The sequence below is a fragment of the Epinephelus moara genome, chromosome 11, assembly GCF_006386435.1.
Source record: "Epinephelus moara isolate mb chromosome 11, YSFRI_EMoa_1.0, whole genome shotgun sequence".
Taxonomy (NCBI): Eukaryota; Metazoa; Chordata; class Actinopteri; order Perciformes; family Serranidae; genus Epinephelus; species Epinephelus moara.
The window spans coordinates 30,663,689-30,677,542 of record NC_065516.1 but is presented as its reverse complement, the minus strand read 5'-3'; the positions used below and the strand labels follow the sequence as shown (position 1 = coordinate 30,677,542).

The following is a 13,854-nucleotide window of genomic DNA, read 5'->3' as shown; positions in this document are numbered from 1 at the left end:
AAGCAGAACGTGCCCCCTATTAAGCCCCTCCCCACACACACACACACCTTGAAAGTGTTTTCACAGGTGTGCGCTTAGAGTCAAAGTGCCCGCATGACAGTGACATGATAAACAGGGCTTCTGCCTGGAAACACTGTGCTTTTGAGTGTAAAGACGAACGTCACAGGCCTCTGTCTAATAGGCTCAGTCATTCTGCTGAGTAATTGCAAGGAGACAGAGATGAGCTTGTGTGTGTGTGTGTGTGTGTGTGTGTGTGTGTGTGTGGGGAGGCGGGCGGGGGGTTACTACCAGTGGCACTATCTCTGCCTCCTCGCCCACTTCAATGGGCCCTCGGCCAGCATTGATGTGGCTCTAAGCTAACTGCAGAGCTGTTAAAAGAAAACATATGTTGTGCATGTGCGCATGTGCGTGCACAGGCACTTAAGAGGACGGATCTCTCCAGAAACACTTGAGGATTTTAAGTGAGATGCTGTCAGATGACGGGATAAACACAGCGTTCAGTCCTCTGCAAAAGAGGGTAACCCCACCTCATCTCTGTTTACACGACTTTCGGGGGCTGACGTTACAGATTTTTGTTCAAACCGGTGGTTGTTTATCAAGACAAGGCCATAGTTTGCCATAACTTCTTTTTATTCACCATTTTATTACTGCCTGGAAGCCAAAGGCCTCCGCAGAGACACACATAAACACAACCAGCTTGCTAATCTTTGAGCTCCCTTCAGCTCGAATATTCCACACTCCCCGATTCATCCCTCTCCTCTATCTCTTTCTCTCCCACCATCTTCCTGTCTCTTGCCAGACTTCAGCCAGCAGAGCGAGCCTGCCAATTTGCAGGCTATAAAATAAATTGCCCATGCTAATTAAGATGGTCGGACGGGATTGAGGAGTGGAGAGGGGTAGAGAGTGATGTGGAAGCGGCCATAGAGAGACGCAAAACAACCTGTTCTCTTCCAATTAGACACTTTGCGGGCTACTGTTGATGAAAGCCAGGGCTCCAAACGCCGGCACGTTGAAGTGTGTGAAAGTGTATTTACATAGTTTACAGCTTAAGTGGGCAAACCTGCACATGTACTCGTATGAGTCAGCCTATGATCCCTCGGGGGAGTTCTTGTTTACACATGTTTGCTTTGTGGGAATATTTATCTTCCATGTGACCTTTGCTTGTGTGTAACCCCAGATGAAAGGCAGTACCAGCCCCTGAGGTTGACTTCCAGTGATCCCCACGCCTATAATCACGGTGATAAACAGCCCGCATTCTTTGCATTTCCCTTCATTGGCATGCACAAGCGCCAGCCTCCCATTCCTCCATCCGTTATCAGAGCATCTGTGTATCATCATTAACGTTACATGTGTTAGCCAACACAATGTTTTCCCAGCTAATACCCTGCTTGTTGATAAGCTGTGCTAATCAGCTAGCTTTGAAACTCTCTTTCTGCTCGGTTCTCTCTCTCGCTCTCACAAACAGGGCTGTTAATTGATCTCAGAGCCCTCTTCTTGGCGGCAGGCAGCACCGCAGTAGTCAAAACACGGACTAAATTCAAAGCATAACGAGGGTCTGGATCCACTAAGGGAGCGGCGGCACACCCATGGTGCTCCTCTCCGCTGGGGGACGGAGCTAGGTGCAAAACACCCAGACAAAAAAGCTCTGCCCTGGGTTTAATCTGCAGCAGCGCCCCTGCTGCCTCCTTCTCCCCTCAGCCCTGATTCCCCTCTGGATTCTATAAGCACAGATTCTCATCTAGCTCCAGCTCCTCACTCTCCATCTTCTCCTCTACCCACTTATTCATATTTCTTGCTAGATCCGTAGTTCCTCATATCTCAGCGCCCTGCGACTGTGCTCAGCAGTTCCCCTATCGCCACTGGGCCCCTAACACGCCTCATTTATAATCAGTCCTGGCTAATAGATGAGAGTGGGAAATACCAAGCTAATCACGGGAAGAATGTAGTCGATTTCAAGGGGAACGAGGGAGCGCGTGCGGATGAGTTTGCGTATGTCGGGGTGGAGTGTCGCTTTGATCTCGTAAATGGAGCCACACTCCACCAGCTGCCCCGCCGTGATGGTGACACGCACAAGCCCAGACACACAAACAGCACAAACACACACTGGCCCAGATTAAAAGGAAGGAGGGGACCTTGCAGGGACATTCATCATGTCTGCGAGGTCACGGGGGGCCGTCCCACAGACTGCTGCTAAGGTTAATTAATGAAAGTGGAGTCTGTAGCACCTGTCTGCCTACAAGTCACTCTCCAGATATGTGCTGTCCTCCTCCTCTTCCTCCTCCTCCTCCTTCCAGTCCAAACAAAGGAAGGCAGCCAACCTACAGGAAATTCTTCCTCCTGGGATGCTGTGTTCTGATAAGATAGACATCCCCTGAGGTTATTTATGGATTATAGTACATGATTCCTGACTAAAATTACTCACAGGACTTAATGTTAAGGAAGGAACCTCGCACTGATTGGATACCACTACAGTGAAAGCACTTCCTACACCCACGTCAGCTCACTTTCTCCACAACCAGCTTGTCTGTGTTCACACTGAAAGGTTGATCCTCTTGCTGTTGGATCGCCATCTGACAATAAACCAGTGCTTGAAACATTTGTTGAATCAATGCTTAACAAATGACGCCCTTGCTCACTGTACAATCATTCACACCAGATAAAAACTGCAACAATTATGGAACATATGGGACAATGATTCACTGGTTCTGAATGGAGCATATTGCTCGCCATATTGCGACTGCATAATTTGATGCTCTGGTGCCTTGACTAAATCACAAACAAACCATGAAAGTAGACAGAGAGGCTCTTTCTGGCCCCTTTATCACAATTATTCCTCCAGCTTTCATACTGTATCGCACTGCGTATGTGTGATCGTGTCAGATAAAGACAGATCAGATTGAAATTACATGTGATGTTGAGCTCATAACAGTGTTTCCCCAACTTTAAACCAAGAACTCACACTTTATTCTATAAATATATAAACCATGGGTGGATTATGAGACAGTCGGCCCCTGGGCACAGATATGTTAAAGGGCTCTTACAGTGGAGCGAGACGCATAGATTTTGTGGTGGTTTTATGTCTCTTTGGAGCCGTAATGCATCTTTTTATGGCTTTGTGTCTCCTTCTTGTTGTTTTGTGTCTCTTTGAGGTAAGTTTGTGCCTTTTCTTGTTTTTTCTCAGTCAATTTGTGGGCATTTATTGGTCGTGTTTGTAATCATTTGCATCTCTCCGAGGTAATATTCTGTCTTACTGAAGTCATTTTGTGTCTATTTCTGTCTTTTTGTCACTTGGAAGTCATTTTATGTCTCCTTGTAGTGGTTTTGCATCTCTTTGTGTTCATTCCGAGTCTCTGTCCTTGTCATTTGTGTCTCGTGTCTTTTTTGTAGTTGTTTGCGTCTCTCCGAGGTTATTGTTTGTCTTACTGAAGTCATTTTGTATCTCAGTGAGGTAATGTTGTGACTTTTTGGGGTCTTTTTGTCACTTTGTAGTCATTTTATGTCTCATTTTAGTTGTTTTGTGTCTGTTTTTGGCTGTTTTGTAGTTGTTTGGGTCTCTCTGAGGTAATATTGTGTCTTTTTGAGGTAATTTTGTGTTCTTTCTGGGCTTTTTTGTCACTTTGTAGTCATTTTATGTCTCCTTTTAGTTGTTTTGTGTCTTTTTTTGGTTGTTTTGGATCTCTTTGTAGTCATTTTGAGTCTCTGTCCTTATCACTTTGTGTCTGTTTGAAGTCAAATTGTATCTCATTGTAGGTTTTTTGTGTTTTCTGATAGGTATTTGTGTCTCCCTAAGGTAATTTTGTGTCTTTTTGAGGTAATTTTGTGTCTTTTTTGGTCTTTTTGTCACTTTGTGGTCATTTCATGTCTCCTTGTGCAGGTTTTTTGTCTTTTTGGTTGCTTTGCATCTCTTTATTGTTATTTTTTGTCTTGTTGAGGTAATTTTGTGCCTTTTTGTCTTTTTGTGTGTTTTGGTAGTCATTTGGGTCTCTCTGACCTACTATTAGGTCTTTCTGAGCTAATTTTATGTCTTTTTGGGTCTTTTAGTCACTTTATAGTCATCCTGTCTCCTTGTAGATGTTTTGTATCTTTTTTGGTTGTTTTGTATCTGTTTGAAGTCATTTTGTGTCTCCTTGTGTTTTATTTGTGTGTTTTTGTTCTCTTTGGGTCTCTGAGATTATTATTTGTCTTACTGAAGTCTTTTTGTGTCTTTTTTTGGTTGTTTTAGATCTCTTTGTGATCACTTTGAGTCTCTGTCCTTGTCATGTTATGTCTGTTTGTAGTCAAATTGTGTCTCCTTGTGGGTTTTTTGTATTTTTTATAGGTATTTGTGTCTCCCTAAGGTAATTTTGTGTCTTTTTGAGGTAATTTTGTGTCTTTTTTTGGTCTTTTTGTCACTTCGTGGTCATTTCATGTCTCCTTGTGCAGGTTTTTCTGTCTTTTTTGGTTGCTTTGCATCTCTTTATTGTTATTTTGCATCTTGTTGAGGTAATTTTGTGTCTTTTTTTTTTTTTTTTTGTCTTTTTGTGTGTTTTTGTAGTCATTTGGGTCTCTCTGACCTAATATTAGGTCTTTTTGAGCTAATTTTTTGGGGGTACATGTCATTGGTTCGACATCCCATTAGTCCGACTGTCCGCGGTGCTGAACGGCTTGCGGCGGGCGTATGGTGCGCCGCGACCGTCTTGAGGCGGAGCAGGCTCACGGCTTATGTGTTTGTCACTTTCTTTTTCATTTTAACCCACACCATGATCTTTTCCTGACTCTAACCAAGTGGTTTTTGTGCCTAAACCTAAGCAGACCTTAACCACAGGGCATCATGATGATTTCGGAACGGACTTCGGAACAATGAGTTTAATATGGTCGGAACAATGGGATGTCGAACCAATGGGCAGTTCCCATTTTTTGGATCTTTTTTTCCACTTAATAGTCATCCCGTGTCTCCTCGTAGACGTTTTGTATCATTTTTGGTTGTTTTGTGTCTGTTTGAAGTCATTTTGTGTCTCCTTGTGTTTTATTTGTGTGTTTTTGTTCTCGTTTGGGTCTCTGTGAGATAATTATTTGTCTTATTGAAGTCTTTTTTGTCATTTTATGGTATTTTATGTCTCTTTTTAGTTGTTTTGTATCCTTTTTTTGGTTGTGTTGCATCTCTTTGAGTCCATTTTCTTGTCATTTTGTGTCTGTTTGTGGGTTTTTGTAGTCATTTGAGTAATCTTGTGTCCTAATGAGGTCATTTTGTGTCTCTTTTGGTTTTGTGTCACTTTGTAGTCATTTTATGTCTCCTTGTAGTTGTTTTGTGTCTTTTTGTGGTCGTCTTCTGGTTATTTTGAGTCTCTTCCTGGTCGGTATGTGTTACTTTGACATTTAACATGTTGCCAGTGAAGGCCAGAGGACCAACTGACTTTAGGTCCCTGGACGTGTGCCCAGTACGCTGATATTAATGATAAAAATTGCATAATATAAAATAAGTTGTGTTTGTGGGTCCATATTTTAAATATTATTTGTGCCACGTCAGGTTGTATTTCAGATGGTTGGGATGAAGTGAAGCTGCAGCTGTGTCAGGCCACTCACCTGTCTTGAAGATCTCATATCGGATGGAGAAACCTGCTCCGTGCGTCTCGTAGTCAGACACGAACTTGATGAAGAGCTGGTTTCCGGAGGAGACGACCGGAGAGGGAGCGATCTTCCCGCAGTACTTCCCCACTAGCTGACCGCTCTCGTCCACACCGTCTCGCACCTCCACATAGTCATACCTGAACAAGACAAGAGAAAGGGAAGCGGCGCTTGTCACGTTGTGCTTTGGAAAACAATATTTTTCTCTTGAGGTTTTTGCTCTGTTCCTGTAGAAATATCACTGTTATTACACTCATGATGTGCATGTATGAAGACACACACACACACACACGGAGGTAAACACACATAGATACATACTCAGAGGACCACATGAACACAGAGCAACACAGCATATTGTGCAGGTAATGTAGTGGAAATAAAACACTGTGTACTAATGAGGTCTCAGGTTAAAACTCAGGGAACAGGTGGGCAGGTTATGCTTTCATTATATCGACCTGGTACACACGCGCACACACACACACACACACACACACACACACACACACACTGCAGAGGTTTTGTGCTCCCAGCAGCACTGAGGTCAGCTTTACGTAACTGCTTTGACTACTGAACTTGAGCTGAACAGTTGTCTATCTCCTGTTTAACCACTAGATAACACTAACAGACAGTGTGTGTGTGTGTGTGTGTGTGTGTGCCTCTTGGATGAGAGAAAATAGGAATTGAAAGTAAAGTGATTATATCTTGGCCTTTGGCTTAGGCTGGTGTATAGAAAGAGCAGGTGTTAAAGCTGTTGAACACACACCCACACACACACAAACATCACATTCAAATGGAATTTCAGACCCACGGCTACTGAAGGGAGCAGCCGCCTAATTGAGTCGGCACGGAGTTTAGAGGAGGAAAACAGCTTTGAAATAGGACTGGGAACAGGAGCCATGACGCACACACACACACGCAGAATCTGGCATGTGAAACTTAAGCTGGTTGAGGAGAAATTAGAGCGACCGGCCGACGAGGGTGGTCCAAACAGCCTCTGGTTATCAGTGTGTGTGTTTTCAGGCACTTGTTAAATGCACTTGAATGGCGGTTTTTACTCTGGTGCCTGCACGTGTGTGTGTGTAAGTTTGCATGATGGTTCAGATGACTTTTCCGTGCTGTGTTTTGACTGTGAGTGACGGGGCGAGTGCAGCTCCAAAAGCAGATTTGGGTTCAGGTTTCCACAGTTCCTAATTGCCCATAACGCCCGTTTACCGCCAAGTTTTCAGCTCTGCAGGCCACTTAGCGAACATATTCCTGCCCAAACCCTGATGACCCGCTGCGACGCTCCTCCATCTTCATCAGAAACCAGATGAAGAAAAAAAGTGCAACTCACACACAGTAAATTACATGAATTAAATCTGATGTATGTTGGGATAATGTGCAGCAGGTGTGCGGCACATTCAGTCGCACACATGCTTCTTCTGTCTCCTCCCTCTCTGAGAAGGTATGTGCCTTCTGGGCAAAGGGCCCCATTTTCATAGTTTTGCTTGATTCCCAAATTACTGTCAAAACATCACGTCTCCTTAGCGATCCTGAATTCACTTAACGCACAGGATTTCACACAAAAAGGCGATTTACACTTTGAATGACGGCCTGGGGATGTTAAATCCCTCAGGTGGGGCCTGACTTGTATCCACACGCAGCTTTTGCCACCTTTTTTAAAAAGAAAAAGGTTTCCTTCACCTGCTTTGAGTTTAAAAAACTTTGTGAAACAGAAATCAAGCTACCAGAGGTGATGTGGGGGCAGAGAGGAGGGGTGTCTGCTCGGTTTTTATATGTGAGACATTAAAGCAAGTGGTGGGAGTCGGCTGGTGAGGGAGAAGAACAGAGTGTAACTAAATGTGGAGCTGGACAGAAGTGGCACTCCTTGAAATTGGGTCCCGCGAGGAGGTGCGGTGGATGGATGACTTCACTCGTCTTTCTGCTTGGATGGAGTGATCTGAGGTGATATGGAGCTGTCAACATGCATCAAGTGTCTCTTCTTCTTCTTCTCCTTCCCTTTAAATCTTTACTGTCCCGGGTTAAAGGTAGTCTGTGTCTCATCCCTCTGTGTTTGTCTTCTGTACCTCCAGCTGAGGCAACAGTCCAGCTCTGCTCACACAAGCACCACTTTGTTTCAGCTCCTTTATCAGCTGCACTGCAGTAAAAATACTAGTTTCATGTGGTGTTTACAGTGTTATTCCCCCCCGCGCCTTCCAGGCTAAATGGCCAGGGAATTACTCATAATTTGGTTTAAAGGGCTCCCCTGAAGCGGGGGTCGGGTTTCTGTCTGTTCTAACGATGTCATGGTGTAGTTTAGTCACCAGAGCAAATATTTAGGATGAAAGATGTGAAAGTTACAAAAAGGGATCTTTAATCGTAGCAGGAAAAGTTATTGTTACTGGAAGAAAGGCTCTTGATGTGATTCCTCTCCTGATTCCTTTCCTCTCCTCTTGTGATTCCTTTCCTTTCCTTTCCTTTCCTTTCCTTTCCTTTCCTTTCCTCTCCTTTTGTGATTCCTTTCCTTTTCCCTTTTGTCTCCTCTCCTCTCCTCTCCTCTCCTCTCCTCTCCTCTCCTCTCCATCTCTCAGTTCCCAGCTCACAACAGAGAGCATCAATCTTCCTGTGGCCCTGCTCTGTTCTATCAGCAGACTTATAATTCACCTCAGAGCCTCTGTTTCTGCAGCTATCTGCCCCCCCCCCCACAACCCCCCATCCCGCTCCACCCACCAACTGCCAAAAGCTGAGCATTGCCAGACGCCTAAAAAATTGATGCTGAGATGCATCATTGAGAAGAAGGAGCGAGGAGCAGGCTGCAGTACAGCTGAAGGAGCTGAGCGAGTGTTTGAGTGGGTTTGTTGTTTGTGTGTATACATGCACCACATATGTGCAAACGTGTGTGTACATTCAGAGCATTATGCATATTGTGTACAGCGGGTTTGTACGTGTGTGTGCACACAAACGGTTGCCAGTCAACTGATGTTTGCATCTCGCCTGTCCTCACGCACCCCTTATTCACCATCCAAACGAGAGACACACTCTTATTTTTGTTTCTATTTCGACTCCTCGCACGTCCAGAAAAGCTGTTTATTGCATTTTTACTCTGGCGCATCATCATCAGCTCGGATGGCCCTCGTAAAGGCAGCACAGCGGGAGAGAGGATGCAGATGGAGGCGAGAACACACCCTGGGGGTCCTCGCTGTGCTTGCTCTGTGTGCGAGGCAGGAGAGAGAGAGAGAAAGAAAGAAAGAGAGAGAGAAGACCTCCTCCTCTAAAATGTCTCTATTTGTGCCTAAATGACTGGTGTGTCAGCCAGAACTCCAGCGGTTCTGCGCCAGTGGGCCCACACGCTCTGCTCTGCTAACACAGAGCCATCCAGGCCCTTATCATCTGGAAGACATTATGGCAAACGTTTGGCGGGGCAGTTTGACGACTCTGAAAGGCTCTCCTGTTGCCAGCTGTGTTAAATGTAGCTCTAATCCATTGCTTTAAACACCTGTGGGGACTCGCTTCTCGGATTGTCTATAGGGACGACGGGGGACAGTTAACAACCTCTATTTCGGATCATAAAAGAAGAACATGACCTACTTTTCAGCGCCGGATGGTCCCACAGTTTCGTGGTCCTCCTGACCTTCCTATTTAAACTTAGATCCCTCCTCTCAGGTGGGCTGCGTGCTGATTTTTGTATGTTGCATCACTCCTGTTGTTGCTCCGATTCCTCATGACAATACAATCCAGTTGAGCCGTGCACCTATTTATCTGTCTCGTCTGCTTTGGGTCTGGGTGGGCCTGCCAACACGCCTCGACACACACACACACACAGACGATCACACACGCACAGTGAGCTGCCTACCACAGTGCTAATAGTGAAAACGGTTTGCCAATCCAGTGGGGAAATTAAAGGGAAAAAAGAGAGGGGGAGGCGGGTGAGGAGGGGGTGAATGTAATTCTCAACGACCTTCGCTTCACCGACTCAAATGTATTAGCCTGCCTTCTTTCTTCAGGCACAGAGAGAAAGCAATCCGCTAGTGTCAAACGAGAACATTAGCCCTCCTTGCAAAGCCAAAGAGAAGGCGACAAACCACCGGCCTAACAATATAACAGTTATATTGCCTGAAGCTTTCCCATGGAAACAATCTGTCCTCCCTCTATAAATGTCTGCTTGATATGGTTCTATAAAAGCAATACAATCTGAGGCAATGGAATAACGCTATGACGGACTGTATAAGCCTCACACAATTGGTCGGATTTCTTAATCAGACCATTTATAAGCTCAAGTATGCCGTGGAAACCCCCAGAACAAGAGCTCTTTCTTTGCTATTACTCCCTTTGGTTCAGCTGCGCACAGAACAAACGTCCAGCGCTTTTCTCTGGCGTTTCTCTTTCTGCGCCTGTCACAGTATAACCTGCTATCACACGAAAACATGTCACCTACAACGTGTCAAAACATCTCCGGGTAACACAAGTGGAAAGGCCTAAACAACGGGCCTGGGACAGCTCTGTGAGGCCCAGGGGACTTAAGGACTTTGTCGTGAGCTGTCAGAAAACTCCAGAGACCTCACGTGTTAACGAGACTCGGCTAACAAACTGTCACTTGGGGCTCCTGAAAAACATCATTAACGTTTGTACAAGGGGGCACAAGACACGCTGATCCTCGACTGACTTTTTACAAGCCTGGAGGGGACATACCTCGCTGAAATAAAATGGTCTCTCTTTCTCTACCTTCCCTCCCATACTGCCTCCCTTGCGCACGTGACATTCATTAACCCGCGCTAGAATAACAGGTTCCCTCTTTCCTGTAACAACCCTCGCATCAGCTCACCTGGACAGACACGAAGGAACGGAAAACCAGGGCAGTAAACCCAGTCTACATTTTAACGCTCTCAGCTGAAAACATTAACCCTAATTGACTTGCTAGCATAAAGATTTTTATTGAAGATCAAGACGTCATCGTTAAAACAGAAACCATGAAGCTGGAAAAAAAAAATCAGCAGATTTCTTTCAGCGATCGCCCTCTCCATTGACGTGTCTCCATTTCTGGTTCCACAGAAAATTACTGCAGGAGTTGAAGGCCTCAGAACGTGGCAACCCACCCAGCGGGACAAACCACCAACCAATCAGAGCTGATGGGTTCAGAAGTGGTTCCTCGTCGGCGAGGGGGAGAAGGGCATGATTGCTTTGCTCACCACCACGCTGCCACATGGAATGATGGAAGATAAAAAAAAAAAAATTAAAGATGGATGAAAAGATGGATACTCCCCGTCCAGGCGGCCCAGCTGCACCCCTCTGACTGGCCATTTTGGGTGTCGCCCCCACACTGTTACACTCAGCTCGCTCATATTTTTAGATGCGGCGGCTGGTTCTGATTTTGCGGCGGCCTCGGCCACACGTTTGTAAAGCATATTCGCTTTCCTGAGCAGCAATTATCATTAGCATTGATGGATTTAGCGTGCCTCCATCCATTAGCTTTCCTAATTACACTGTCTAGAGATCTGCTGTCGCCAACAATCAAATTAATGAATTTGGCTATTTAGACTCAATTATTGCATCCCCCCTCCCTCTGCAACATGCACAATAATCCTTTATTTGGAGATATGGGCGCAGACTGACAGAGGGAGAGTTCTGCCCCAAGGGGGGGATCCTTTCTGTTCAGCACAGAGCGGCCTCACACTGCCCTGAAGTGGACGGAGAGGCGAGGGCAGGGGCTGATGGGTGGGGGGGGGCTAAAAACAAGCAGGGGAAATAAAACCACAAAGTTCCTACTGTTAGCAGGCTGTCTAAATCCCCCCTAGCTCACCTCACATGTAAGGCCCGTTGCGCTCTGAACCCTGGCGAAGCTCAAGTATGTTCAGCTGACTTGCTTTCTGTTCCCATGGGCCGCTGTGACATGCCCACAGGGCCGAAGCAGAGCTGTGCGTGTTTCCAGTGTTCCCGTTCTGCACACTTTGATCATTAAAATTGTGATGCGTGATAAATCAGTCACAACAACACTATTGTATAAATGTAAAGTGGTTTAAACAAAGGACAAAGTAAATGTGTTGCTGTTAACTTCAGTCATTTGTCTGATGTGGCCAAACACTGCTGACTCAGAGATAAAATAATCACTGGTTCCAGTGCTTAAGGTTATTATCAATTAAAAATGCCAACACATTCTCACTCTGACCTCGTACCCAGTGTCAGCTGACATAGGCTGCAGCCTGCTCGTGACCCCTAAGAGGATAAGCGGTTACAGAAAATGAATGGTTTAAAACTGAATTTTGGTTCTAGTGAATCCAGAAGTTATTGTGACTACAGCTCCAAGAGGGACAATTTTACATATTACAATAAAGATGGCCTCCTTGTTGAGCTAATAAAAAGTCAAGAGAAAAATGTGAATAAAACATGGCTGATTATATAATATGGTTGTAAATGGTTGTTAGACTGCAGAGTGTCTTCCTAAAATTCAACTGTCAGCTTGATTTTTGCATTATTGAATATTTATTTGCTGTGTCTTTTCAATACTCCAGTTAAAAATGACAAATTAAATATTAATTAAGTGATAAATGTTCCTTTCTTTAAATGAAAATGGAAAACAATGAGTCCTCAGCCTGTGTTACTATACAAAATGTGTCAACACATCATCTACTGTATCAATGCAGCACAGAACAAAAAGCTACCTGTTTGATAATAATAATGTGAAAATGGTTGCATCAATCTGCAGTGCACTGCTGACGTGTAAAGTTCAAGACTATATGAAAGCTGTATATAATAGCTGCAGCTGTGAGCAGAATATCCATCGAACCACATTTTCTTTTCCCATCACACATCTTGTTATCATGAATACGGCGAGAACGACTAAGTACAATTAATTAGAAAACTGCCCGTGGCGAAATGGAAATACACATTTAGCACTTTTCCCCTGCAAAGCGAGCTTCGGAAATGAAATTGCTTAGCATACAGCAGCTCTCCATATGCATCTCTGTGTGCTGATATGAATATTCACGCGTGAATGTATGCTTTTGCAGCTGAATCCCTTTGGGTGGATTTCTAAGAAACACTTCATAGAAGTAAAGCGACAGTGAAGTAATGGCCTTATTACGGAGTCGTTTTGAATAAGTGCTTTTATGCAATATGTCAGTTATACACCGTATCATAAAAAGGTTTAACACATTAACACAACAAAGCCAGACACTCTGTGATAAGATTTACAAAGGGCCAAAAGAGAAAATGAAATTTGTATAAAAGTCTGAAACATACAAGGAAAGAAAGTGAGTCGACGAGACAGAAAGGATGAAAAGTCCTGTGTGTTTCCTCAAAGAGGGGAGCGAGAAGCAGAGGGAGGGAGTGAGAAGCACTCCAGCCCATTTCTGGGGCCATTACAGGAGGGAATGGCTCCCATTTGTCCCACCTTGACATTTGAGAGGATCTCTGATTACACAGGAGAGAGGGGCAGGCAGAGGTGAGCGAGGAGAGAGTCCTCCACAGGGGTCTGTGGCACGGCTCAGATGATACGCCGTCGTTACAACAATGAGAAGTCAAGGGTAAAAATAACAGGGCGAAAGGGAGAAAAGGGGGCGATGTGGCACAGCAGGGCTGAGGCGTATACTGTCTTTTTAAACACACTGTCCCCGCCCTGCTATAGTCGCCTGCTCACCCCCGGGTTATATACGGGACTCAGTGACATAGAAACACGTACACCCCGCAGGGTGGTGCAGAGTGTTGGGCTGCTTCATCACAACCTACTGTATAATGAAGACGCAAAGACCCACGAGCCTCAGCTTAGTTCACAATGTAGGAATATGTAAAATATCTCAGGCCTGTAAGCAGGGGTCCAAAACAAAATCGCTTGAGCAATTGAGCACATAAATCCTGTAGTTAAAGGTCCAGTGTGTAGGATTTAGGGGGGCATACTGGAAGAAATGGAATATAATTTAATAGGTATGTTTTCTTTCGTGTATGATCAGCTGATGAATAAGAATCGTTGGGTTTTCGTTACCTTAGAACGAGCTATTGATATCTACACAGGGAGCAGGTCCTTGTCTACGGATACTGCCATGTTGCACTGTCATGTTTCTACAGTAGCCCAGAACGGACAAACCAAACACTGGCTCTAGATAGGGCCATTCGCATTTTCGCACTGGCAATGGTAGTTAGCAGCCCCTCAACGATGACACGCAACTGCTTTATTCAGCGTTTTGACCAGTTTAAATTACCATGTCTGAGAAGACCAAACCTCTGCGGATTGTTTGGCTCCTCATTAAAAACTGCCGAGCGTATGGATCTTCATTGATC

General features: G+C 44.9%; 1 protein-coding gene across 2 annotated transcripts in view; it reads right to left on the bottom strand.

The window, feature by feature from the left end:
* The window catches only part of nrp1a (neuropilin 1a), a 70,619-nt gene that overhangs the window by 43,582 nt on the left and 13,183 nt on the right, over nt 1–13,854 (bottom strand). For both annotated transcript variants that reach the window (XM_050056233.1, XM_050056234.1), the window contains exon 4: nt 5,563–5,744. In XM_050056233.1, coding sequence (XP_049912190.1) covers nt 5,563–5,744 — 182 coding nt within the window. The remainder of the gene's footprint in view (nt 1–5,562; nt 5,745–13,854) is intronic.